We start from the raw sequence: 27,307 nt of genomic DNA on the forward strand, positions 1-27,307 counted from the left end.
TGTCAACAAAGTTTTCATATCACTGGGATATTGGATGGTTTGAAAAGGAATGTACAAACAGCCCTGCTGCTAGTCCAAAAGATGCCTTTTATGTGAATTAGAAAAAGCTGTCCTTTTCTCAAGCGACTTTATTGCCAACAGTCAGAAAATGTGATAATTAGCAAAACTGTGATTGTACCAATGTAAATGACACTCTTGAGTTCTGCATAATTATACCCAGAGTTCTCTCATGATTCCGTATTCTATTATCTTCTTTTCTTATATATCTTAACTAAATCCACATCAGAGCTAAGGTTCCTTTAAGACACAAACAAAGGGCCCTCAACAAAACTTCCCATATCACAAAATGACTGTTAAAGAAGATCATATATATACCAATAATAATGACAATAATGATGATGATACAACTTCAATATTGGTCTTAATTCTCTCGTAAGGCTTTCTGATTTTGAGACCACTAACAAATGAACCTTGCCCTTTCAAATATAAATGGACGTTTTTAACTCACAGAATACAGAAAACTTAAAATTCACATTAAGAATGTACACGCATTGCTGACTGACATAAGTATTTAGTGGTCAGAAAACAAAATAACTGGACATAATCTTTCCAATTCTAAACTTTCCAGGTAAAGTATGTGCATAAGATCTAAGCAGCTTTCACAGAAAACCAGAGCTGAAAGTTGAAGCACTTTCAATATCCAGAAATGTATTTTATTAGCTGCATCAGAATATCATTATTCCAGAAGTCATGGCCGATAAATATTCTTCCTAATTGTGCAGAGATGAATATAATGAACTACACCATCAGCAGACTATATCGCCAAATATTAAGATTGTTTTAAAATCTTTAAAATTCCATAAATTCCTGGTGAGACAGAACCTCTAAAATTCAAGAATTAAAATTTACAAAAATAAATACCACTCTGACACTCAAGGGACATCTTCACTTTAAGGCCTTTGTCACAAATCCGAATCTTTATTGTTGTGAAATAAACGTTATAAACATAACTCAAAACAAAAAATTCAACATTCAGTCTCAGAGAGGTGTGGCTCAATGCCTATCACATGTAACAAGAGAACTTCCTTTAAAAAAAAGGAAAAAAAAGTACTCTAAGAAGTCTTTCATATGAATGAAAATGCACCCTTTGGATTTTGTTTTCCTCATCTCATTAGCTTCTATACACGTGAGAATCAAAAGGTCTGCATTTTCTTCACAATAGTTCTTGCTATGATGTTTGACGGACTTTTTGCCACTCAACAAATTCATCAAGAAGAACAGGCCCTAGAAATAAAGAGACAATTTTTGTTAGGATTCAGTGAACTTATCTCTCCAACTATAAAATAAACACCCCTCCAGCTCTGTGACGACCACAGGGGACGGACTCTCCCCTTCCTCGGGTGCTCCGCTTCCAGCCTCCCTCTTCTACTCAACGTGCTCTCTTAGCCTTTTCTTTTCTGACGTAGGGACTTTTCACAATGGGAATGTGCAGAACTTCCTTCTCAAGGTGTTAAGTGTTTTAAGAACTCTCCAATAACTAAGTACCTTTACAAGTAACACTTCACAACATCAAAACAATGCATGTAACCAAACTGGTGGTGGGAGCTGAAAACTTAATTTATAGTTCTAGAGAATTAATTTGGCTTATCTAATTTATCATTACTTCAAAGATCTGTTGTATGGCTTTCTAGCCTTTCCACCGGAGACTATGCACAGACATTTTAACTTGAAACATTGAAAAACTGTAAATATTTCATTACCTGTTTACACAGTAATTTCTAAGGGAAGTTATTTTGACATTATTTGCCATATTGCGATTGGGTACTATGATATTAACTTTAAAGCTCTTTCTATTGTAGCTGATGTTTTGCTTTCCTATTTTCAAAATCATGACTACATTTTTCTTCCATAGAAAAATGTCAGGAAAGGCAGGGACAAAATTTTAGCTTCTAGATGCAGAAATTATTATTAAAATTAAGCTATAATGTTCTGTTACTGAGGAATTGAAAACATTTCATTTATCAGCACAGATTTTATAACATTGCTCAATCTGAGCTCTCTGTCTCCCTTCTACGCCTCCTCCACACAACTAAATAATAAAAGTTACTGTTAGGAAGTTTAAATCCTTTATGGTAATGCTACACAAATAAATATTCTCATTTAATGGTTTTAAGAATTTTATTTTCATAGGAAAACATTACATTATACTTACAAGCACCATCTTCATCATAGTTACTAAGATCGGCATGGACTGTTCTGCTGAATTCTAATACATTGTACCACTGATCTTTGTTCATAACACGATATTTTGATTGCTGTAGAAAATTATATAAATATTGGGATTACAAGACAAGCATTACTTCCTAGGGCTTGACTTTAATAAATTTAATTATAACATTTTTATGATTTGGTCTTTCCTAAAACTTATTCCTCTCTTAATTAAATTGTGTTTCTTAAAAGAATCCTCAGGGGCATTTATATGTTAATGTCGTCCAATTTATTTTCTCCTTTGGTTCTCATTCATTTTTGAGGAATAACAGGAGTTTCAAGGGTGCTAATAGTAAGGTTAAATAAAACAATGAATTTTTACCTATGTATGTATTTGTGTAATCAACAAAGAGATCAAGACATACAACATTTCCTACATCCAGTAAGTACCCTCAATCTGCTTCCTAGTAAATCACTTCTTTGCATGAGATTTACATTTAGTCACATTTTGAAATTGGCATCTTTGGAAGCAGTGGAAAGAGTATAGGCTTGGGTTCAAATCCCACTTCTGCCACTTAATTAAGCAACTTTGGGAAAGTTACTTAATAACAGAACCCATTTTCTCATTTGCTGAAGTGGGGATAACAAGTAATTCAAAATGGTGTTATAAAGATTTTAAAAGATAATGTATGTCAAACAGTCTCCCCATAATAAATGTTTGAAAATATTTAGTTCTCTCAGCTCCCTTTAGAGGTGAATATTTTTACACTGTTATGCCCAAAGCTGCTAATAGGAGGAAGACTGAAAACATCCATCAAAAACATCTATGCTTAAAGATTTAAATGCGCAGAAAACCTATTCACATAGGACTTTTTCATACCAGCCTCTTATCACAAGCTTTAAACAAAACTACTCTGGGGAACTTGCTATGATAAACAACCAGCTTTATGAGAAATTATTTTCAAATCAAAAAGCAAAAGCATCTGTATTCAAGAAATGGTGAGAATTATACCAAAAAAACTAAAATTGAAAAGGCATGAAAACAAATAGAAAATCAAAGAAAGTAATGGAAAAAAGAACAGTATCTTCTTAAAACCACTGCCTGAGGTAGGTGCTATGATAAACCTTCTAAAAGAATACTTTCCTTCATAAATTTAGCATACATTTTTTAGTAACCAGTACATTTAAGTACACTATTATAGTCATTCTCATATTTGTGGATATAAAATATTACAAGTTTTATTCTAATTCTTTAGATTGAGTCTTAGTGAAAATGAAAGCTTTATTTCTCCAGTTGGTTCTCTTACGTGGATTTCAGCCTTAGATCCTGTAAGAGAAGGAAACCTGACTCAGAAACTTGAGATTTGTGCACTAGCATCAATTCTCTCCTGCCAAAAGACCAAGAAACTAATTTTGCATGAAGAATGTCTGTGCTAAAATATATTTCTTGAAGGTTTCTTTTTTTATGGGGGAGATGCAAGGGATGAAATCAAAATATCATATAGACAATATATTAATGAATGTAAAATGTCTAAAAATGACAGCAGATATGTACACATATTAATAGAAATTTTCTACTACTTAAGGAGATATTTTAAAAAGCATCGTATTAAAAATCGATTTGTTTTTCCTCAATAAAGGTATATTTCTAATCAGATTAAGTTTTAAAATAAAATTTTCAAAGTGAAAAAACACACATACCTCCAAGTACTGGTAAAATACTGAAAACAGTGGCCATGTCCTCCCAAGCAGAAGAGCTAACATAGATTTAGCAGTATCAATATCAAGGCTTCTCTGATCTTTATCCTAAAACATAAGTAAAAAATTTTTCCTAAGTGTGGTCTCAAGATTAAAAACATACTAAAATCACAAAACATGGAAATTGCACCTACCCTTGCAAAATCAAAGGCATATCTGTAGATATTCTTAAACGAAGAAATATCATTCAACTGTGAGCGCAAAAAGTCAAATTTGTTCTGTAACTTTTCTGTGCAGTCACACCTTAAATTAAAAAAAAATCAAACATTATATAATCAAGAAAACTAAATAAAAGTATCTTTAGGGGGTTAGAAGGAATACATTAAGAAACAAGTGAGCTCATTTACAAAGTTAACTTAGGTTTAAAATTCTGATACAGAACTTGAGAGTAACAAACTAACTTGTCTTGTATCTACTAATGCAATAAAAAAGGAAAAAGAAAAAGGAAACCAGGCAATCAATGAAAGTTCACTCTGATGAATTTTCTTTAAAAAACAAAACAACTCAATCAAAAAAATCCAATAAAATCACAAATATCTCTTAAAAAGAGATGCATTAAATGTGCTTTTTAGCATACACGAAGTTAAAAAGATGGCAGAGTAAATGAAATTAATCAGGTCTCTGTCATGTATTTCATTGGAAAGTTCTTAGGCACTAGAGGTTGATGAGAGAGTTAGCCATGAGTGGTTTTAAAAGTGTAGGATGTAACACAGAGGAAATTAATGCATATTAGTGGTTCAGTCATAAATTCAGATTCCTATATTTTTAGTGAACAAAAAAATTAAGGTAAATCAATGGCAGGACCTAACTGCAAATATGGTACATATGCAAAAGAACACAAACAACTTATACATTATTTCTAAAGATAAGACATTAAATATAAGAAGATAAATAGATGAATGCTCAAAAGTCTTCACAGGCTTTTTGACTCTCACTGGGTTGATATATTCTACTATTTAGCAAGAAGCAAGGCAGACGAAGCCTTTCACAACTGATATAAATCTCCAGTCTCATCTCCTGCCAGGTCCCAGTATCCCTGCTGTGCTCTAGTTATATTTCACTTACCATTCCCAAACGCCACTGTTATGCTTTAGCACGTATTATCTCCTCTACTTGAAATGCTGTTCCCTCCAACAGTTTGACAAAATATTACTCATCAAAATCTAACTCACTTTTTGCTATCTCTGAGAGACCACTCCCTTCAATCAAATTAGTTGTGCCATCTACTGTGACCCACAACAACTGTGCTCAAAACTGAATGTTAGTACTCATCATGTACTATAGACACCCAGCATTCTCAGACTTAACTAAGACTTTTACTGTTCTAAATCAACAATGTGACTTGTATAAATTACAATTTTATTAAGGTGTAAATATTTTCGATAAATTTCTAATGTTGCTTACATCTTGCATTCTTAGAGTAAGTCAAATTTGGCCATGTTATCTGTTGTATATATTGCTAGATTTTTTTGCAATGTTCATAAATGAGACTGGCTTATAAATTTCATTCTTTCGCATTCTTTTTGCTAGTTTTGATAACAAGCTTATAGCATAAGCCTCACAAAAATGAAATGAGAATTATTACCCTTTTTTCTGTTTTCTGAAAAGTTTACTGCACAGTGGAATGAGCATTTGTCCAAACTCAGCTGAAAAACCACCTGGGCCTTTTTACTGAAAGAAGGAAAGACTTTTAACTACTAAATCAGCATTTTCACAGGTTATAGAACCATTCAGATTTTCTATTTCTTTTTGAATCAGTTTTGCTCATTTATATACTTTTCTGATACTTTATTTCACATATAACTTCATTTAAATATGTCGATTAAAATTATTTATATTTTCTAATACGTATCATTACATATTTTTGCCTTTTGTTTTTCTTGACCATCTTGTCAGAATTTCTTAATTATCTCAATTGTAGGTAGCTTTGCTGTCTATTTTACTTATGTCTGGATATCTTTATATCTCCTTTCTTCTTCTAGTTTGGGTTGATTCTTTTTCTAACTTCTTAAATTAGATATTAGTTCATTCAGTTTCAGGCTGGTTTTCTCTTTTAATATAACATTTATGACTATAGATATCCCTCTAAGTACAATTTTAGCTTCAGCCACAGTTTTGATAGCCATCCCGGGTGGTCCAGTGGTTAAGATGGTGCTCTCATTGCTGCGGCCTGGGTTTATTTCCTGCTCAGGGAACCATACCATCCATCTGTCAGTTGTCATACTATGGCAGCTGCATGTTGCTGTGATGCTGAAAGCTATGCCACCAATATTTCAAATACCAGCAGGGCCACCCATGGTGGACAGGTATCAGCAGAGCTTCCAGACTGGACAGACTAGAAAGGATGACAGGACATCCACGTCCGAAGAAATTGGCCATGAATAGCAACTGGCTATGAATAGCAGCGGAGTATTGGCTGATACAAGCACTGGAAGTGAGAGGATGGTATGGAAAGACCAGGGAGAGTTCTGCTCTGCTGTACACAGGGTCACCAGGAGTCGAAATCAACGCCACCAGAACTAATAATAAACAGAAGGAGTTTTGCTAGGTATTATTGCTTACAGGTATTCACTTGTAAATGACACCTTGACAAGAGTGGTAGGATAAAAGCCTTACTAGAATAGGTTTAAGAGAGAATGAGAGAGGAACTAGATAAAATAAGTATAGACAAATGCTTTCAAAGAATTTGGTTCTTAAAGGAAGCAGAGAAAAGGGACACTAACTATAGTTGGACTGGGAGGGCAGAGGTTTGCTTTCTTTTTAATAGATAAAAGAAATAACTTCCGCTTCCAGGAAGCAGAAGTAAATGTACTTTTCCCTCTCTCTCCTGCTAATTCAACCAAAAGCCCTGGACATTACACATAAAACAACATAAGAAGAGTGAAAGAATTCTGAAAGACCCTGAGAGACAATACAATCGTGAGATCCCTGGGTTGTCTTTTTGCCTCATCTATCCTAGACTTGGAGCTGAAGGAGTCAGCAAACAGAAATGCCAATGGGGCAGATAAAAAAATCCCAACAAAAGCCTGCTCTGCCTCTAGCCGAAAGCAAGTAGCCTAGCAGGACAGAAAACTTTCAGAAAAAGAACACTCTTCTCCAGTCAAACACCACAGAAAAAACTGTGACTCAACCCCATCAATGCCAGCAAAGAGTGAATGGCGACCTGAATGGTCCACCCTCATCAGTATATAAGGAGGCCTCCCTCTCAACTCCTGCAGAGTTAGTGGAAACTACATGGGGAACACGAACTTCCACTCCCACCAGGTAGTAACAAGCCCCCTCCTCTGCCCTTGGGTAGTGTCAGAGGAGGCCGTGTGGAGAGTCAGGGCTTTCACCATCACCGCAGCAACAAGACCACCACCCCAGACGGGTCAGTGGAGATTTTGTGGGAAACAAGAAGGTATCAGTGGAGCCCTAGTGAGGGCCTGGAACTCTCACATGTGCCAAGAGTAATGAAGACTTCCCTCCTCGGATGTCAATGGATGCTGAGTGGGTAATTTCAATTTCAACTTGTACCTGGAAATAATGAGGCAGTGACCCCCAATTCTCCTGCCAAGGTTGTGTTAGAGGAAGTTAGCTAAAACAGAAGATTTAAATAAGATCCAGAGTTTCATGACATACCCTCAAAATTTCCAGCTTTCAAAAAAAATCACTTGTCACACCAAGAACCAAAATCTCAAATGGATGCCAAAAGACAACCAAGAGATGCAAACACCAAAATGATGGAGATGTTTAGAATTATTTGACAGATTCTAAAGCAGCTATTATAAAAATGCTTCAAGAAGCAATTATGAACAAAATAAAACAAATGAGAAGCTAGAAAGTCTCAGCAAAAACAAAGTCTAAGGAAAAAATTTAACAATATAACAAGAATCAAATGAAAAGTTTTGAATTGTAAAATATAGGTCAGACTTAAACCTTAATGTATCAGCAATTACATTAAATGTAAGTAGTCTAAATATACCAATTAGAAGACAGAGATTGACAGAGTGGATCAAAAAAAAATGATCCAACTCTATGCTACATAGAAGGAACTGACTTCAAATATAACAATATAGGCAGACTGAAAGTAAAAGAATAGAAAATGAGATATCATGGAAACATTATTCAAAAGAAAGGAGGAATGGCTCTATTAAAATCAGCTAATGTAGAAATCAGAGCAAAGAAAATAATCAGAACAGAGAGAAACACTACATAATGATAAAAAGGTCAATCCATCACAAAGACGTAACACTCCTAAATGTGTATTAAACAACAGAGCTACAAAATATGTGAAGCAAAACCTTATAGAACTGAAAGGAGAAATAAACGAATCCACAATTATAGTTAGAGAGTTCAACCCTCTTCTCTTAGCAATTGATAGAACTAGACAGAACTTTAGTAAACATATCAAAGAATTCAATGCCATCAATCAATAGGATCTGACATTAATAGAACACTCTACTCAATGACAATAAAATACTCTTTTCAAGTGCCCACAGACCATAAACCAAGGTAGACCATACCTGGAGCCATAAAAATAAACTTTGACAGATAAAAAGAATTAAAATCACAGAGAATATGATCTCTGACCACAATGATCTCCAAACAATTAGAAACTAAACAGCAAACTCCTAAATAATCCATAAATGAAGTCTCAATGAAAACCAAAAAATATATTGAACTGAATGAAAATGAAAACACAACATATTAACTTTTGTGAGACACAAAGCAGTGCTGAGAGGGAAATGTATAGCACTACATGCAAACATCAGAAAAGAGAAAAAGTCTCCATAGATAATCTAAGCTCCTACCTTTAGAATCTAGAAAAAGAAGAGCAAAATAAACCTAAAGCAAGCAGGAGAAAGTAAATAATTAACAACAGAAATCAATGAAATTGAAAACAGAAAAATGAGAAAAATCAACGAAAAAAGAGCTGATTCTTTGGAAAAGATCAATAACATTGACAAGTCTCTAGCAAGAATGACAAAGAAAAAAGAGATAAAAATTACCAATGTCAGGAATGAAACAAAGGATATCATTACAGACCTGTAGATATCAAAAGAATATCAAAAGGATACAAATTTGACAACTTAGATGAAACAGACCAATTTCTTGAAAAACAAAACTACCACAACACACATTATATAAAATAATTTGAGTAGCCCTATAACTACTAAAGAAATTGAATTCAAAATTTAAAAAATTCTAAAAAAGAAATCTGCAGGCTCAGATGGTTTCACTGGACAATTCTACCAGTCTTTGAAGACGAATTATACACAATCTCTTTCAAAAAATAAAATACAAAGAAAAACTTCCCAATTCATATTCTAAAGTCAGTATTTCCTTGACATCAAACCAAAGATACCATTAAAAAAAAAACAAAAACGAATCATCACAAGAAAAAAATTTTGCAACTGCGTTTGGTGATGGATGTTAAAGAACATTCTGCAACATAGAGGAATATTAAATCATTATGTTGTACTCCTAAAACTAATATAAATGTTATATGTCAATTATATCACAATAAATAAAAGAAAATTACAGACCAATATCCTTCATGAATCTTTAACAAAATATTAGCAAATAGAATTCCGCAGTATATAAAAATAATTATACACCATAAGAAGGTCGGATTTATTCCAGGTATGCAAGACTAATTCAATATACAAAAAACAATCAACGTAATCAGAATATTAAGCTAAACAAAAACTGCAGGATCATATGATTTAATGCAGAAAAGGCATTTAAAATATTTAACATCCATTCATGTTAATACTCACAGAAAAATAGGGATAGAGGAGACCTCCCTTGACTTGACATCTACAAACAACCTATAGCTAATGTACTTAATGGTGAAAGAGTGAATGTTTTCCCTCTAAGATCAGGAGCCAGGAAAGGATGTCCACTCTCACCATGCTTATCCAACACAGTGGGAGAAGTTCTAGCATTGTCAAGGTAAGGAAATAAAAGATATACAGACTAAATAAGAAAGAAAACTGTCCCTACTATCCTATTTCATGTCATAATCATATGACATGATTATGCAGAAAACCCAAGGAATACAGAAAAAGCCTTAGAATAACTGAGTTCAGCAAGGTCACAGGATACAAAACAAACATACAAAAATCAACTGCATTTCTATATATTGGTAATAAATACGTGGATGCTGAAATTCAAAACAATACTGTGACTCAAAATAAAAATATTTAGGTGTATTTCTAACAAAATGTACTTTTATGCTGAAAACTACACAGGACTGACGAAAGAAATAAAAATTTTTTTAGATATAGAGAAAATTATTCTAAAATTTTTAGAAAAGCAAAGGAACTGCAATAGTTAAATCAATTTTGAAAAAAGCTGAATCAATCTACCTGATTTCAAGATTTAGTATACAGGTACAGTAATCTAAATTGTATGGTATTGGCAGAAGGTTAAGACACAGATCAACAGAATAAAATAGAGAACCCACAAACAGACCCACACAAATATGTCCAACTGATTTTTGACAAAGTTGCAAAAACAATTCAATGGAGGAAAGAGCTTTTCAACAAATGTTACTGGAGTCTTGCATCTTTTAAAGAAATTAACTCAGAATGCATCACTGATTTAAACGTAAAATGTAAAAATAAAAGCCTTCCAGAAAAAAAACTTTAGAGAAAACCCTCATGATCTAAGGCAAGGCAAAGAATTCTTAGACTTGACATCAAAAGCACAATCAATGAAAGGAAAAACTGATAAAGTGGACTTCATCAAAATTAAAAACTTTTGCTCTGTAAAAGTCCTTCTAAGAGGATGAACACACAAGCTACAGACTGGGAGAAAATATCTACAAACCACATATTCAACGAAGAACTCATATCTAGAATATGGGGAAAACTCTCAAAACTCAACAGTAAAGTTAAAAAAATGACAGTGTAGTTTTTGTTTGTAGTTTTGTTTGTAGTGTTTATTTGTGGGTTTTCTGTGTGAAGGAGACTGGCCCTGAGCTCACATCTGTTGCCAATCTTCCTCTTCTTTTTCTTTTTTCCCTACCAAAGCCCCAGCACATAGTTGTATATCCTCGTTGTAGGTCACTGTAGTTCTTCCATGTGGGATGCTGCATCAGCACGGATTGATGAGTGGTGTGTAGATCTGTGCTCAGGATCTGAACCAGCGAACCCCAAGCCGCTGACGCAGACCATGGAAACTTAACCACACAGCCACTGGGCTGGCCCCAACAGTAAAAATTTATCCACAATTTCTCTTAGCCTTTCTTTCCTATTTTCCTCAGCTATTGTAGGTCACTTTGATTCCTACTTTATTTACATCTTCTTTGTAGCTCATCCATTGAGGGTTTTTTTTTGAGGAAAATTAGCCCTGAGCTAACTACTGCCAGTCCTCCTCTTTTTGCTGAGGAAGCCTGGCCCTGAGCTAACATCCATGCCCATCTTTGTCTACTTTATATGTGGGATGCCTACCACAGCATGGTGTGCCACGGGCTGCCATGTCCAGACCCTGGATCCAAACCGACGAACCCCGGGTAAGGGCTGCGCCAGCGGGCTGGCCCCCATCCATTGAGTTTTAAATCTTTTCTATTCTTCACTTTTAAAAGTTTAATTACTTGAAATCTGATTATCTGAGACCATTCCTCTTCTTTCTTTCAACATATTAAATGCAGTTATTTTATACTGAGATTGTGATAATTCAAAATACTAGTCTTAAAGAGTCTGATTCTGAAGTTTAAGATCAGTTTCCCAATATTTTTAGTGATTTTCGATTGCTAACTAATGATCTCTGACCCTTGTTCTGCAGAAATTGAGGCTTCCTTTCAAAATTTATTCCTGTCAGAAGAACTGCTTCCACTACACACAAAGGCATACCATAGCCTGGGACAATTCTAGAATATATTTTTGGCTTGTGTCATGCCATGAATTCCAGCCCTAAATCTGCATTACAAAAAGCTTTTGACTAGGAATTCTCTTGGGTGGAAGCCCTTTACTTCCAACTGTATGCAGAACCAAGCCCAAGCAATCAAGTTTCCGTCTGTTGGGTAGGTTTGGCACTAATGACTTAATGTGGGAGTTTTGATCTGATTCTCACCCTACTCAGGCCTCGCAATTTGTCTCCTACTCACAATATGCAGGACAAGTTAACAGACAGACTAAGTGACTAGGAATAGGTAGCTATCTTCAGGGTAAATGTCAGCTCCAGAGATCCCTATGGAATCACCATCCTTCAATATTTCTGGCCTCTTATTATTTTCCTTAATTTATACTCAAGTCCAGATGGGCTTTTTTTTTTTTTTTTTTTTTTGAGGAAGATTAGCCCTGAGCTAACATCTGCTGCCAATCCTCCTCTTTTTGCTGAGGAAGCCTGGCCTTGAGCTAACATCCGTGCCCATCTTCCTCCACTTTATATGTGGGATGCCTACCACAGCACGGCTTGCCAAGCAGTGCCATGTCTGCACCCGGGATCTGAACCAGCAAACCCCAGGCCACCAAAGCAGAACGTGCAAACTTAACCGCTGCACCATCGGGCTGGCCCCAAGATGGGCTTTTTAAAAGATATTTTTATATTCTACCCAACATTTAAGTGTTTCACATAAGAAATGGTTTCTTCACTCATTTAGTCTGCCATACTGCCAGAAATGGAAATCAAAATTTGGATAAGTTAACTGTATGATTTGCCTGGGGCCTAGTTCCTTACATACAAATGAGTGTATAATGTTTCATGCAGAAACATACAAAAAATTATTCTTACTATTTATTAGAAATTTATTACTTACTATTTCAATCAGTGGCTTCTATGAGTAGAAAAACTTTTCATTATGTGAAAAATGAAGCTTTAATGAAAGGTGAAAATGCAGTTGACTTCTACCAGAAGAATATGCAAAAGAAACAAACCCTGGAGCCAGCCCTGATGGCCTAGTGGTCAAAGTTCAGTGCATTCTGCTTTGGCGGCCCAGGTTCAGTTCCAAGGTGTGGAACCACACCACTCGTCCATCAGTAGCCACGCTGTGGCACTGGCTCACACAGAAGAACCAGAAGGACCTACAACTAGAATATATGACTACATACTGGGGCTTTGGGGTGGAAAAGAAAAAAAGAGGAGGACTAGCTCAGGGTGAATCTTTCCCAGCAAAAAAAAGAAACAAATTCTTAGATTATATGCTACTCTAACGCTGTTTGAAAATCTAGACATGAAGTCTTTAAGATCTCCAGTTACCAGTTGACAATATTCACAGGATACTACACTTTAAGTAACTAGTTACATTTACTCCCTTCCCTGTAATGATCTATCCTAACTAGGGGCCTCCTTTTCCAAATTATTGCAGCTTCTTGAGCAATGCTTTTCAAATTTTTTAAAGTAATGTGACTCACACTTTCACACAAAATCTCATGCAGAATCTCAATAGATTTGAGATTCTGAAGAGCAAAAAAGATAAAGGATGCCTCCCTACAATTAGAAGTTCTTCTTACTACCACCAGAGTTTGAAAATCATTCTCATAGCATAACACAGAGTATGGCATACAGAAGCATTCCAAAATTACTCATTATATAAAGTATGAATACCAAAAACAAACTACAAAGTAGATGATACATTTATTTAATTGTAAAAAGTTTCAAAATTCCTAGCTGGGGAAAGGTTAGTGGGAAATTGTAGTTCAAACAAACTTGTACAGTGCCTACGTAGTGACTAACAAGTCACTAAGGAGATATGAATCAAAGAAATTATGATCTTTTCCAAATATTTTACATTCCACAGGTACACACGGCAATAATATTACTTAGGATGTGATCTCAATAAGCTTAAGACAGAGATAAAATGAAGAACAAAGTGTCAAGTCAAACAGACTGGTTAAAATTCCAACTTGTCCATTTCCAGCCATGTGGCTTTAGGCAAGTTACTTAAGTTTTTCAGCTTCAGTTTCCTCATTTTAAAATGAGAATAACAATAATAGACAACTACAAGATTAAATGAGAATAAATGTGTTAAATGCTTAGCACAGTTCTTACAGTGATATGTTCCTTTTGAGGCAAATAGCTTAAAAATCGCCTATACATTGGAGGCTCTGTTCAAACTGTTTCATACCATTCCTAATGGCCTATGTAAATCTTGAGGAGAGAAAGAATCTAACAGAACAACTGACAATGTTTTTTTCTTGGAGAAGAGTGAAAAAAATATGAGCTTCCATATTTATTATTAACATTGTAAAATCTGTGAATGGACCTAGCAAAACCAGTGAACATACCCAAGAAGTCACTAACACTACACAATTCTTTGTATTTAACTTAACCCCAAAATAGACTCAGAAGAGTTAATAATCTTATAACTTGGGAAGTTTAGAAAGAGTATTTCCCCTGAGCTAAAAAGAAATACATACTTAACTAGTATATCATGGAAAACAAGAGACAGTTTTTTTGAGTAACAACCAAAGAAAACCACACAGATTTTAGGGAACATGGTCACAACATGATACCACTCTCCAAGGCCACTGTGGTTAGAATGAGCGGAAATTGGTTTAAATTTCAACACTATGACTTGGAAATTAATTTCCTGAGTATCACTAAACATTTGATTAACAAGGAAGGCTTTTGAATTTCTGCTTCATTCAAGAGCTTTAAAATGAGATGAAATTATCATTCACGTATTAGATCTACGACATTCTCTTCCTTAATCATTAAGTCCCAATAAGCATGCTGTGACACACTGATGTCTAACAGGAAGAATTTCATTCACAAAGTTCTGGATTTAGAACTTTCTCTGAATGAGGTCTATCAATCAGAACAATACAGTCCACCTCTGGGGGTAGTTGAAAATGTGGAGATGGGGCATTCTGAAATAGTTATGACGACCCTGGGGGAGAGCAGCGGGGAAGGATGCTAATGGCAATTGGGCCTCAAATGCTGAATGAATGATAGTCACAAACCACACATGGCATGGCATCCCATCTACCCTACTCTTCCACCCCACAAAAAAATCGTATAAATGCTCCCCATTCCTCTCTCTCCTAAAAAAAGTCAAGCTAGGCTATTGTCTTTAATCTTCCAAGTCCAGGGCTCAATATGGAGACCAGAAGGTGTATAAATTGTAATCTACTGGTAGGCAGCATAGTTACTACTATTCTTGTCAGATGCTATGATTTTGCCTCTTTTTTTCATAATAATAATCAAGTACACTCTTCTTGAGGTTCTACGCCAGCATGCTATTGCCCCCCTGCTCTAACACCAGACTTTCAGCTAGCAGGTGAAAGTTCTCTGCTCCAGTAAGGTATGCCACAACAAAAACTCGCAAGTATCCTTGGCATCTTGCATCCATAGATGCAAGGAAGAGGAAGATCCATATGCAACATTTTGTGTATAGAAGCATATGTGCATCTTAATGGGGATAAGGTCCACAGTTTTCATAAGGTTCTCAAGCATCTATGACCTTAAAACAACTACTCTATTGAAAACGATTCCCAAAATCTTTGATGACTTCAGTGCTCAAAAATCTGACAGTTCTCAATATGTATAACATATGGTTTAAACTCTCTCAACATGTTAACCAAAGCACTCCATAATGTAGCCATTATCCCAACTATCCAGAATTTAAACAACTTCTGCCAATTTTCTTTAGGTATCTTTTGATTCTAACAAACCAGCTACTTCCTTCAAACACATGCTTTCCTTTCTTAAGGCTCTGCTCACTATTTCCTCTTCAGAAACATGCTCCTATATCATCAATCATCAAATTCCTAATCATTCTTCAAGGTCCAGTTCAAATGCCACACATATAAAGATCTTCCTGTCATCTCATGAAAGTACTCTTATTAGCAGCTGTGCTTCCATGGTACTTGTCACATTCTACCTAGATTTACAGTTATAGTATTGTAATGCCTTCCTTGCCCTCTTAAAATTAACTAAAGGGCAGAAGCTACGTCTTACGCCTCCTTGTGATCACCAGTAGGCAGCACAGTACTTTATCTAATATAGGTGTTTAATATAAATAGCTACTAAATTAAATCCGATTTGAAGGGAAATTTGACTATTACTAAACAATGATGACAACTACGGAGGGCAAAATACCTGGCAAAATACCTGGAAAGGATATGGCAATTACATGCTGTGAAACTTGCAAAATGGCCATTTTAGTCTAATTATATACAAATTCATACCTATAATTTCTTTCACACAAAAGAGAAAGACAATTCAGTTATGGAAAGTCTGTATGAATAAACAGGTTTAAAATAAATGAACATAAAAAAAGTATTCTGAAAACTATTAAGCATTATATAAATATGGACTTTAATTAATCATGATTATTATAGTCCACTATCCTTAACCATAGTATACGTTTTAAATACCAGACTGTTTCTATTCTTTAGCAGACCTCTACTAAAGTTTCTAAGGGCTAAAACTAATTAGTTTGAAACAACTGATAACTATGTTAAGATAATTTAGGGACGATCAAATAACTAGGCCTAGGTTAAAATAAATCCTAAAAATATGAAAAATCTATAAAAGGAATCAAGTCTATGAAGTTTTATATTTTACGATTATATCTATGATATAAAATTAAGTATACAAGACAACTATAAATTAAAAAATTAAGACATATAGATTCCTTTGTCTCTCTTGGTTTAAATTTTAAACTATTTTATTCCTAGCAAGTTTTATTCTATTTATTTATTTATTTATTCATTTATTTATTTTTCTCTCCCCAAAGCCGCAGCACACAGTTATATACCCTAGTTGTAGGTCATTCTAATTCTTCTATGTGGGATGCCACCACAGCATGGCTTGATGAGGGGCATGTAGGTCCATGCCCAGGATCCAAACCGGTGAACCTCAGGCTGCGGAAGTGAAGTGCACGAACTTAACCACTTGGCCACGGGGCCGGCCCCCCTAGCAAGTTTTTTACATGAAGATTCAGGGAGTAAAAAGACTTAGTCAGTAGAGAAAAGATACTTTGTACTTCATACAGCTATCTAGATCGTGGGGGCAAAAAATAACTATTTTCTCAGTCAAGAGTGCTTGCCTAATTTGAGTAGCTTCAAGGCTCTATAGTATGAACTTCGAGGCAGATGGACAGGGGATAATAAATGAGTCAAACAGAAACCTCTGGGTCCATTTTAACTGCTACATAATTGCTTTAATTTTGCATAGCTTGTGAACCTCCTATAGAAAAGATGTGCAAATAAAAAATATGTTCATGGGGTTAGTCTACTTCTATTCTCGTACTTAAGGCAATATGGTGCTATTTATTCAAGAGTAAATACTAGAAATGCTTTATGTTTACAAATTTCTATTATACAAAGGCTCTTTATATCAAGTTCTGCAAAACCAAAAATAACTAGCAACTTTTTGGTTTAAAAGTATACAAACATTTGTCAGCTAGAAAATTCAAAAAAAGCAGTATACAATTAAAAAGCAGTAGGAGTAGTATAAAAAAGCAGGTATAATGCCAAATAAAATGTTTTTCAATTAATAAGCCACATCACAACTGATATATAAAGTTCAATAAAACAGACCGAGCAATATGAAAACTAGTTTATATTCTTTGGATATTCTTTTGTGTATTTTATCTTTCTCTAAAAAGCTAATTAAAGGTGAGAAATAGCCCAGAGAATTTCAGAATCAACATTATTTTTAATTGGCATGTTATGACATCTAGACTATGACAGAATTCAGTCTTGGTTGTAAACACGACGATTTAAAAAGTTAATAATGGCCCTCTATTTTATAAAGAATGCTAATGTACATACAAAAGAATGATGCAATAGGAAATACAGAATGGTAGATTGCTAATCAGGAAATTTAAATTCTGGGTCCTAGTTCTGCCACTAGGAAGCTATGTAAGTTTTGGCAAATATTTTCTTCACCTGAGTCTCAGACTCCTTATCTCACCTATAAATAATGGAAATGAGAGGGTTGATTTTATGTTCTATTCTAGAAATTATGATTTGGTTCATATGAGCCAAGAAGAGGTTTATGTAAAAAAAAAAAATACATATATATATATGAAATATCTATGTTAATGCTGGTTAAAAAGGAGAATTACACAGCACTGGACACTGAAAATTCAAATATAAAAATTTAAGTCCTATATGAACAAATACACTTAAAAAAAATCAGGTAATTTGAAATTTAAGGACAGGCAAACAAGGAGTAAGGGATAGTTAAGTGTGTTAATAAAAGCATAATCACAACAGGAAAGCACATGGCTAATTAACCCCCAGTTTTTGGCTCAAAATATTATAAATTAATGCTTCCTCTAACTATTTTAGAATATCAATAACTAGTAACATCCTGCATGAACATTAGAAAGATGACATAATATAAAATTAATACAGAATTACTAATTGATTCTGAAACTAAGCATACTTTACTCTGGAAAGCCAAAATCAAATTACTTTTATAAAGAAATGATTCCATAACTTATGAAATGGTTCAAAGGCAGCATCCTAAACTGAAAGTATAGAACCATAAAACTTATGGCTAAAGGTTGCAGGGGAGCCATACAACATTTCTACTTTTGTTCTAAGATTTATTTGGCAAAAAATGAATAATAAAAATATCATGTAACTCTATCTTCAAATTTCTTTTTTAAATTAAATATAAAATTGAAGAGGAGCAAGAGGAGGCCCCAGAACTTAGAACTGCACAAAGAATAAATGTCTTACATAGCAGAATTGAACATTCAGAGAAGGAAACCCTTTATTGCTCAAACAACCTGTGAGTAAACAACTTTGATCATGGACCTCTAATTCACCCACCAAGAGAGTCAATGAAAATTAATAGGACTGTACTGAGGTTCTTTCTTAGAGAATATGAAAAATGAGGTAACTATTCATTTTTCCAAGACCACAATATAAATTTTGTTAATTGCAAACTGATTGTTATAGATCAAACCAATTTGATTATCTTAAGGTGGAAACCTTACTCCTGAAAATTACGAAGCACAAAATATCAATTAAGATCTTCAAATAGGCCATCAAATTTGTTTTTTAAAAAAATGTCTTACTGTAATGAAGTCATCCCCTTTAACCATTCTTCCTTGGTAAAAAATCCCATGCTTTCAGCCTCCAATTTCCACGCTAAAACTAACATAATAATCTGGAAAGAACAGAACATAAAGGATAGGGGAAAAGTCAGCATAGAGATAATCATGTCTATATTTATCATGGAGAGCATTTTCATACAACTATTTCCATCCTCCAACTATTAAAGAGTACAACCTTTGGAATCATTAACTATAAAAAATTTAGATGGGCTAATTTCTTTAAAGTAAAAAGTTCTAACAGTTTCTGATGGTAGAATCCCTCTCACTCTATTATAAATGACATTTGTATCAAGAAAGAGAACACGTGCCCAACTTAAATTGATGAAAAATACCCTAAATGATCATCCACAACATTAAATATGAAGAAACAAAATCTTCTATAAGATTACAGTGTCCCAATTTTTAGAAATTTATGAATATGCCGTACCCCACTTGTATTCCATTCTACTTAGAAATAAAACATACATTTTCAGGTTCAACACCAATGTCTTCACAAAATTTTTCCATTCCTTCTGGCCCTACAACTTCATCAGGACCTTCAAAGAAAAAAATAATTTATATTTTATTGTTATAATTTAATATCAACAGAACACACAAACCACTGTGCTAAACGCATCTATGAATACACCATTTTTTGTAAATAACTAAATTTGAGTTTTGACATATGTTAAGTATAAATATTTGCTATAGGATTTAAAATTTAAAATTTCTGAAATATTCTTTGAACACACTAGAAAAATGAAATTAAAAAAATAAAAAAGGAAATAGCATTAACATCAATCACTAGTTTATACAATAACTTGAATCTATTCATTAAAAAACATTTACTGAGAACCTTCTCTGAAGAAAATTTTTGGCAATGCATGAAAATAAAGAAGTTTAAGAAGGTCTGAGTTTCTTATTCTACTAGAATGCGCCAGTACTGACCCACAATTCAAGACAGTAACGAGAAGAGAATATTTGTTTACTTACTAAAACAGAAGGTCACTCATTACTCTTTTGAAATAAACCCAAATAAAATGTAATACTTTAACTAAAGATATATATATTATGAAAATAATGACTCAAGGAAATTACTACATTCAATTCCAGAATGAGATAGTTTCCTTATCATTTTGGTTCTAAAACAGACAGCAAAGTATTAGTTGTGTCATCTTAATATAGAAACAAGTTTAATCCTTCAATTAGCTTCTGTCTATCACATGTTCAAAAATAAATGACACTTGTTTCTTATTTTTCACCCTTAGTAACGCTAAAAATAAGTCAATACACCAATTCTCATATTTTTATGTTATCAGATTCCAAAAATGGAGTAATTACATCATTGCTAGGTCTCTTCTGTGACTGGATAGATTAAAAGAAATTTGTGCTAACATGGATGGACCTTGAGGGCATTATGCTAAGTAAAATAAATCAGAAAAGACAAATACTGTATGTTCCCACTTATATGTGGAATCTACAAAAAACCAAGCAAACAAAAAACCAAACTCAGAAATACGGAGACTGGTGGTTGCCAGAGTCAGGGGTTCGGGGGGTGGGCAAAATGGGTGAAGGTGGTCAAAAGGTATTTCCTAAGTCCTGGGGATGCAACATACAGCATGGTGACTATAGTTAACACTGTATTGTATGTTTTAAAGAGGAGATCTTAAAAGTTCTCATCATAAGAAAACAAAAAATTTGTAACTGTGTGGTGATAGATGTTAACAGACTTATCTGGTGATCTATTCACAATATATAGGATTATCAAATCACTGAGTTGCACACCTGAAACTAATGTTATATCTCAATTAAAAAAAAGACTAAAATTTTAAAACAATAATGAAATATGATAGAAATATGTTTACGAAACTCAGCTTTTGAAAATATAGTCTGGAAATATTATTGTAAGGTAGCCAAGAGAAACTTGCTTTCTTAAGGACTAAAAATACTCCACTTTATAAATCATAGACTAGACTAAGGCCGCTCAGGTGGCATTTTACATCATCATCATTAGTTCTGAAGCACAACATGAAGCCAATGTCCTGTAGTTTTTCTTAATAGAAGAATGTAGTCATCCAGTATGTGGGCAATATATTCTGGCTGTTTCAGATGAGATCCAGGTTGCTAAGATGACGTTAACACTGGTCTGAAACCAAAACCCTTTTTTAATTTTTTGGTCTAAATAAGTACTGCACTTATTTATGCAGTGAGGTGTTAAAAGGTAAAGAGGGTGGTAATTATAGCAAACTTTCACTTCCTAATATATATTTGGAGGATTTTTTTTGAGAATGTGTTAATTATGTAATTTAAGAGGCATATATATACAATAAAGCTGTTAAAAAATATAACTGAATATGCGTCCTTATATATGGTTTGGATGAAGGTAAAAAACAGATAAAAAATCTAATAGAAGAAAACAAAGTTTTTTTTAAGGCATGATAGGAAAATATTCTAAATTTTTCAAATGCAACAAGAAAGCTGACTTGCCCTTGAAGCTGCCATCATTAGTAATTAGAAGAGAAAGCTGAAAAGTTATGCCTAGAAATATCAATTACTGTCATAAAATATACACTTCCTAGAAACTGGGGAATTACTGATTAAAATTTGATTAGAATCAAGTTAAATTATGTTATATAGAGATATGTAAGATACATATAAGACCTTTCCGTAAATGTTAAGTGACTTTCCCAAAGCAGTGCACATAATAACAGATCTAAAACTAAAACAAGGTCTATACCAATGTTCTTTTCCCCAATTGCATAATGTTAATTATACTTCTTGAAACACACTCTTCCAATAAAACTACTCCAAGGGTAAAACCTCTGGAGCTGAATTTAACTAACTCTTTCAGGCAAAAAAATAGGTTTCCGCTCAATTTAAGAAGCTATAGAAATGATTTAGGTCACTCTACCAGCTAGGTACTTTGAAGAGACCATGCAATTCTATCGCTTTTGATTCTTTATGGGACTTTAAAAGTGCCTTTTTACTTTCTATGCTTTTGTTTAATAACAGGTCCACTATATTATTGCTAATTTAAATATCACTCAAGATGAGAGGTCCTGTGAAAGGCCAAACCATCAGGCTTATCACATATGACTTACAATATTATATTAACAAGATTAGTGATAAAATATTTTTAAAACTAAAAAAAAAAGAAAAATTGATTTTTTCATATTTTTGTAACCATAAAGAAATGTTCCCTGCTGTATCTTCAGGGCCTAAAACCATGTTAGACGCAGCAGATGCTCAGGAAAAGCAGCTGTGCTGAATGAACCACACAGTACCTTCAACACGAGCTACACAGGAGCTACATTGTTAATTTTGAAACAGTATTGTAAAAATACACAACCAGTGTATCTGACACTGTAATACTATTACTCTTTAATAATAGCTAACATTTCTTGAGTTCTCACTGTATGCCAGGTACTGTGCTAAGTGCTTTACAAGTACTATCTCAGTAGGACCAATTATTGTCTCCATTTTAATAAGGGACATCCCCATTTTAAGATGGAACAGTAATTGTTTATTTGGCAAAGAATTGGTTCCTTCTTGTCAATCAGGTCTCTGCCCAAAGAAATCTTTAGGGAGGCCTTCTCTAATCACCCTATTTGAAAGTCCACCCAAACTTTCTACTTTCTATCCCTGTAAATCATCGCATTTGTGACCTGATAGCCCTCCACCATCTGTAATTATCTTGCTTACTTACCTATTTACTGTCTGTCTTCTCCATTAGAAGCCAAGTCCCCCAAGGGCAGGGATCTTGTCTAACTTGTTCACTACCATATTCCCAGCAGTTAGCACAGTGCCTGGCACACAATGAGTGCTCAATACTTAGTGAATGAATCATTCAACGAATGACAGAACATAAGTTAACCTCAAGTGCAGTTACAAATATCTTCCTTGTAAAAGGAAAATTAGTGGCCGGTACAGACTATTTAAAAAAACAAAAAAAAATTACAAGATAGTAGTAGTTAAAAGCATACAGTCAAAATAACCTAGGTTTGAATCCTGGTTCTTATCATTGTGTGATCTTGGGCAAATTATTTAATCGACATCTTAATTTTCTCATCTATAAAATAGGGATAACATGTCTACTTAACAGAATGATCATAAGGAAAAATTATATAATTAGCACAATTTCTGGAATAAAAACAGCAATTAGTATGTTGGCTATTACAAAAATGCTAGTATAGGAAACAAACGTTTAACTAATTGGACTCTCACGCTACCCAAGAAAGTCACTGGGAGAAGTAAAACAAGTAGGCATGAAAGATAAAAAAACTAATTAATTTTATGGTATCTAGTAATCTCTATAAGTGAACTAAGATGAGTGACCTTTTGATTCTATATCATGCGTATCAGCAAAACTGGCATTTTGAATAATGGGTCAACACTTTAAATGGAGGTCAGTAAGAAAATGAATTCTCTTCATTCAATTTGGGTTAGTGGTTGTCTTGGGATGCCAGTAATAGCAATTTTTCTGGTCTAGAAAGAATTTGTTCTGTTACTAAACAATTTTTAAATTATACTTTTGGGATCACTCAGCTGATCCTAACAGGGAAGTTACTGCCCCCCCCGCCCCAAGTAGTCTTAGTTTCCATACAGTCAGCCTAAACTTACACCTCAAGCTCAGAGTACACTTGAGAGCTTACCTTGATTAGCACTAAATATAATATAATGACTGCATATATACTGTTTTATTTTAAACAAACACTCTGAGAACGACAGTGATAAAAGAGGAAAAAAACCCAAACAACCAGGGAAGTAGGTAAGAGAAAAATAACTAGGAAAAGAGGGGGAAAAAAAGCTTTAAAATCACTAACTTGAAAAGAGCAAAATCATTCTAAAGGAAAAAATTTTCATATACACTTACGAAGAAGTTAGTAATAAATGGGAAATGAATGTTCTTTTTCATGTATATAGTTGCTTAACTCTTCAGCTTCATCCTTGGCTTTGACTTTCACCTCTAAACTATGGCCCCAACCTAGGCCTAGAGATTTTCATCCACCACTTACAAGATTTAGCTTAACTCCTTCAAGAAGCCTTCTGACACTTCTAAGCCTGGGTTATATATTCCTTCTATGAATTCTTATGGTGCATCTTCCTAACATAGCATATATCACACTGTATTAATATCAATCTGTTTACTTTCTTATTATTGTATCTCTAGTAGAAATGAATGTTAAATAGCAATCATTAAAGGGTAAATGTGTTGTGCAATGATATATCTGAGTTTTGAATTTTTTGCTGTCTCCCAAAAGTTACAGAAAATGTCAGTTTCTGGCTCAGAAATTTCAAAAGAACACTGACAAGGAAAGTAAGAACTATACAAAGTATAAAATGTTTTATTACATATTTTGTCTTTTTCAGAATACCAACTCTATTTTAGTCAACGGATGTAAACCAATAAGAGAATCTGTCTGCTTACAAATTGTATTAATAGTAAAAGAGCTTCACCCTTCCTACTATATACTGAATTATATATTTAAAGAAATAGCCAAAATGGCACCAAATTCTTAGCCTACCCACAATCCTCAGACTTGACCCTAATCTTAGCACACAGCACTAACACACAGCAGGTCTGCAATAAATAATTCGTTAAGTGAATGAACCAAAAAACCATTTTAAAGCATGTGACTGATATCTTCTTATATTAATTTCATTACCTGCATACTCATAAAACCAAGCCAGGCACTTCTTGCTTGAAAAATGTTCCTCTCCACTTATTAGTCTAGCAGGGGGTTGGGATCTGCAATAGCTTAGAAAACACACAAATGCCTAAGAATTTTATCAAGTCTTAACTTTTAGCGAAAAGCTAAGTTCAATATGAACCACTTCAGTTCAAACTAAACAAAGTATTGTTTTACAGCTGGCGTTAGAAGAAAAAAATTGGAGTTGTTTAGTATTTGCAATTTGAAACAATAGTCTATACATTAAAATCTCTGGCTACCAAAACCCAAATGCTACTTTGCTCATTATCAAATTCCAAAAATATCAACTAAAATTATGTCCCCAGATTTCAAAAGATCACACAGAAATTCAACCTAATGCTCTCAATGCAGGACTGGTAGTTGGGAAAATAAAAATCTTTATAGTGATTCTTCTGCTGATTTGCATGGAAATTATATTTGTGAATAATAGATATACATTTGAAAACAAAATCTTACAAAGTATATTTTGATAATGAATCACTATTTCAAAATAAAATTATATATTAAGAGTTTATTTATCGTCTACTAAGCTTAAATAGATATTTAAAGATAAAAGATGATTTAGGACCTATGGGTAGAATTAAATTCCACAGATTTAAAAAAAAAGTTCCACAAAAAAACTCCAAAAGATAGAGAAAGTAGAAATAATTGGACTAAAGCAATTTAATCCCAGAATCTGTTTATCTTTTTCATAAAATCATTAAAAGTTAGGAATTTTATAAATGTCCTCTAGGAGTTGATGAACTTCAGAGAAACTTTTCTCAAGGAGCTCAAATAGTTATAATTACCATAATGACACAGAAATGCTATAACTTCTGCAACTGAGTAATGTAATGCAATGTAAAATAAGGGTACCATATTTAAAATTTTAAGTTGATAGAGCAAAGTATCACCTGAGTTCCAATAATATCGACTGCTCAGCTATTTTAATGTGCTTAATTTAAATAATTTTGATACATTATACACTTAAGATGGCTACAAGTTAGAACACTAAAAAAAACAATTTGCAAATTTCATAAAAACATGAGCTAGTGGAGTAACCATGTTAAATTGTAGTCTGAGTTACCAAGAGGTATAAGAAAACAGCATCACCTTTCATAGAAATAGCCCAAGAAATGGGCTATTTTGCTAAACACAGTAATGAAGGAAAAACATTCAACCAATTACGAAAAGAAGATGCAGACTAAATAGTCACCGACCTCACATTTTAAGCACATCCCTCTTTAAGGAGAGCTCTATTATAACCTCTTTATAATGCTAGCTACAGTCTTCTTTTAATGGTAGCATCTGAAGATGACACATCAAGTGTCAACTACTGATACAGTTAAAGATATCCAATAAGGGGAATTAACAAAACCCACTTCTCACACCTAAATTGCAATGAATTTTTGCAGCATACAAGGTTGCTGTGATGCCTCAATGACAAGATACAATGGGGTCAAAGAGCCATAACTACAGCTCTGCTTTGTTTTCTTTTTCTCTAAGAAGATACAGAGTACAATAGCTTTCAAGTTATTAATATTTATATCGAGAGCTAACAGTAACCTGAATGCTAGAGCAGAAAACGCAGGCAGGGCCTTTCCAACTCTGCACATAGGGACTTGGCGCAGGTGGAGGCACTATACTTCCAGAAAATGCGGCTCCTGCGATTTAAAGGCCTCCTGCTGGGCTCATCCAGGTCAGACCACGCCAAATATTACTGGAGGCCAATTATAGCACAGGGAGCTTTCCTTTCTTTCTGCCATCCCCACGGCAGTTGTCAGGTCAAGAGTGCTCATGCTCTGCTCCTTTCACCCAACGCTACAAAGAAATTTTAGAAGTGACCCTTCCGCGCATCTGTACTCACTTCTAGGTCTGGAAAGAAGGCCGGGGGTGGGGTGGGCTGGGGGAGATTGGAGGGAGTAGCCGGTCAAGGGAAAGAGCGCAATTTACGTACGCAGTCCTGTTTCCCCACCCTCCAGGGCACGCAGACTCCACTGGGAGGCGACTCTTCGGTCCCTCCATAGGCGCCAGGCGCACGCACCGAACACGCGGTGGAGCCGGCGCAGAGCCTCGCTGGGCTCTGCACCCACCTCCCGGGTTACCTCTTCCCCAGCCCGAGCCCCGGGGACCGGGCCCCCCTCCTCCTCCTCTTGCCATCCAGCAAAGGAGGAAGAAGGAAAGATTGAAGGGTGGGGGGAAGTGGTACCTGGAGATTTTACACTTTTTGAGGCCTCCGTCTTCCGCTACTGCCGCTGCCACCCCAGGGGATTTTCTCTTCTTCTTCACTGGCATCTTCCGCCCTCCCCGGCAGGGCGGGCCGGGGAGCCGGGGAAGGGGATCGCTGTCCGCTGAAGACTCCTCAGTGCTGACACCGGGTTCCCAGAGACAGCAGCAAGGGAAGGAGCAGAGTCGCCAGCCCGCACCAGAGCGGCCCGGGCCGGCCGCCGCCCGCTCCCAGGTCGCCTCCTCGTCCTCCTCTGCTCGGGGCAGGGGGTCCTCCTCGCCGGTGGACACTGCGGCTTGGTCACACCGGCAAGAGAGAGCGCGGCACCTCCACCAGTCACAGATTCCGAGAGCAGGAGGCTCCGTCTGACCTGGATGCGAATCGCCCAGGGCCGGAAGTGACGCAGGCGCAGAGCCGGTCGCCGGGAGGGGCGTGGCT

At 35.0% G+C, this 27,307-nt stretch overlaps 1 protein-coding gene across 6 annotated transcripts; it reads right to left on the reverse strand.

Moving 5' to 3' along the window:
• Window positions 1-944: 944 nt before the first annotated feature.
• On the reverse strand, window positions 945-27,307 carry DCUN1D5 (defective in cullin neddylation 1 domain containing 5). 6 transcript variants are annotated; one of them, XR_011541339.1, is made up of 8 exons: window positions 26,852-27,307; window positions 24,619-24,710; window positions 19,439-19,509; window positions 18,935-19,026; window positions 4,101-4,209; window positions 3,910-4,014; window positions 2,213-3,535; window positions 945-1,284 (listed from the first exon to the last, which is right to left on the reverse strand). XR_011541339.1 is itself a non-coding variant. In XM_008536765.2 (8 exons), the coding sequence occupies exons 1-8, from the start codon at window positions 26,935-26,937 to the stop codon at window positions 1,229-1,231; spliced, it is 714 nt and encodes a 237-aa protein (XP_008534987.1). In that variant the 5' UTR covers window positions 26,938-27,307; the 3' UTR covers window positions 945-1,228. The 6 variants fall into 6 exon arrangements, 5 of the variants coding, with proteins under 5 accessions (XP_008534987.1, XP_070480921.1, XP_070480920.1 ...); XM_008536765.2 differs by having other exon boundaries at window positions 2,213-2,315; XM_070624820.1 differs by lacking the exon at window positions 26,852-27,307 and adding an exon at window positions 5,552-5,637 and having other exon boundaries at window positions 2,213-2,315.

Source organism: Equus przewalskii, chromosome 6 (assembly GCF_037783145.1).
Source record: "Equus przewalskii isolate Varuska chromosome 6, EquPr2, whole genome shotgun sequence".
Lineage (NCBI taxonomy): Eukaryota > Metazoa > Chordata > Mammalia > Perissodactyla > Equidae > Equus > Equus przewalskii.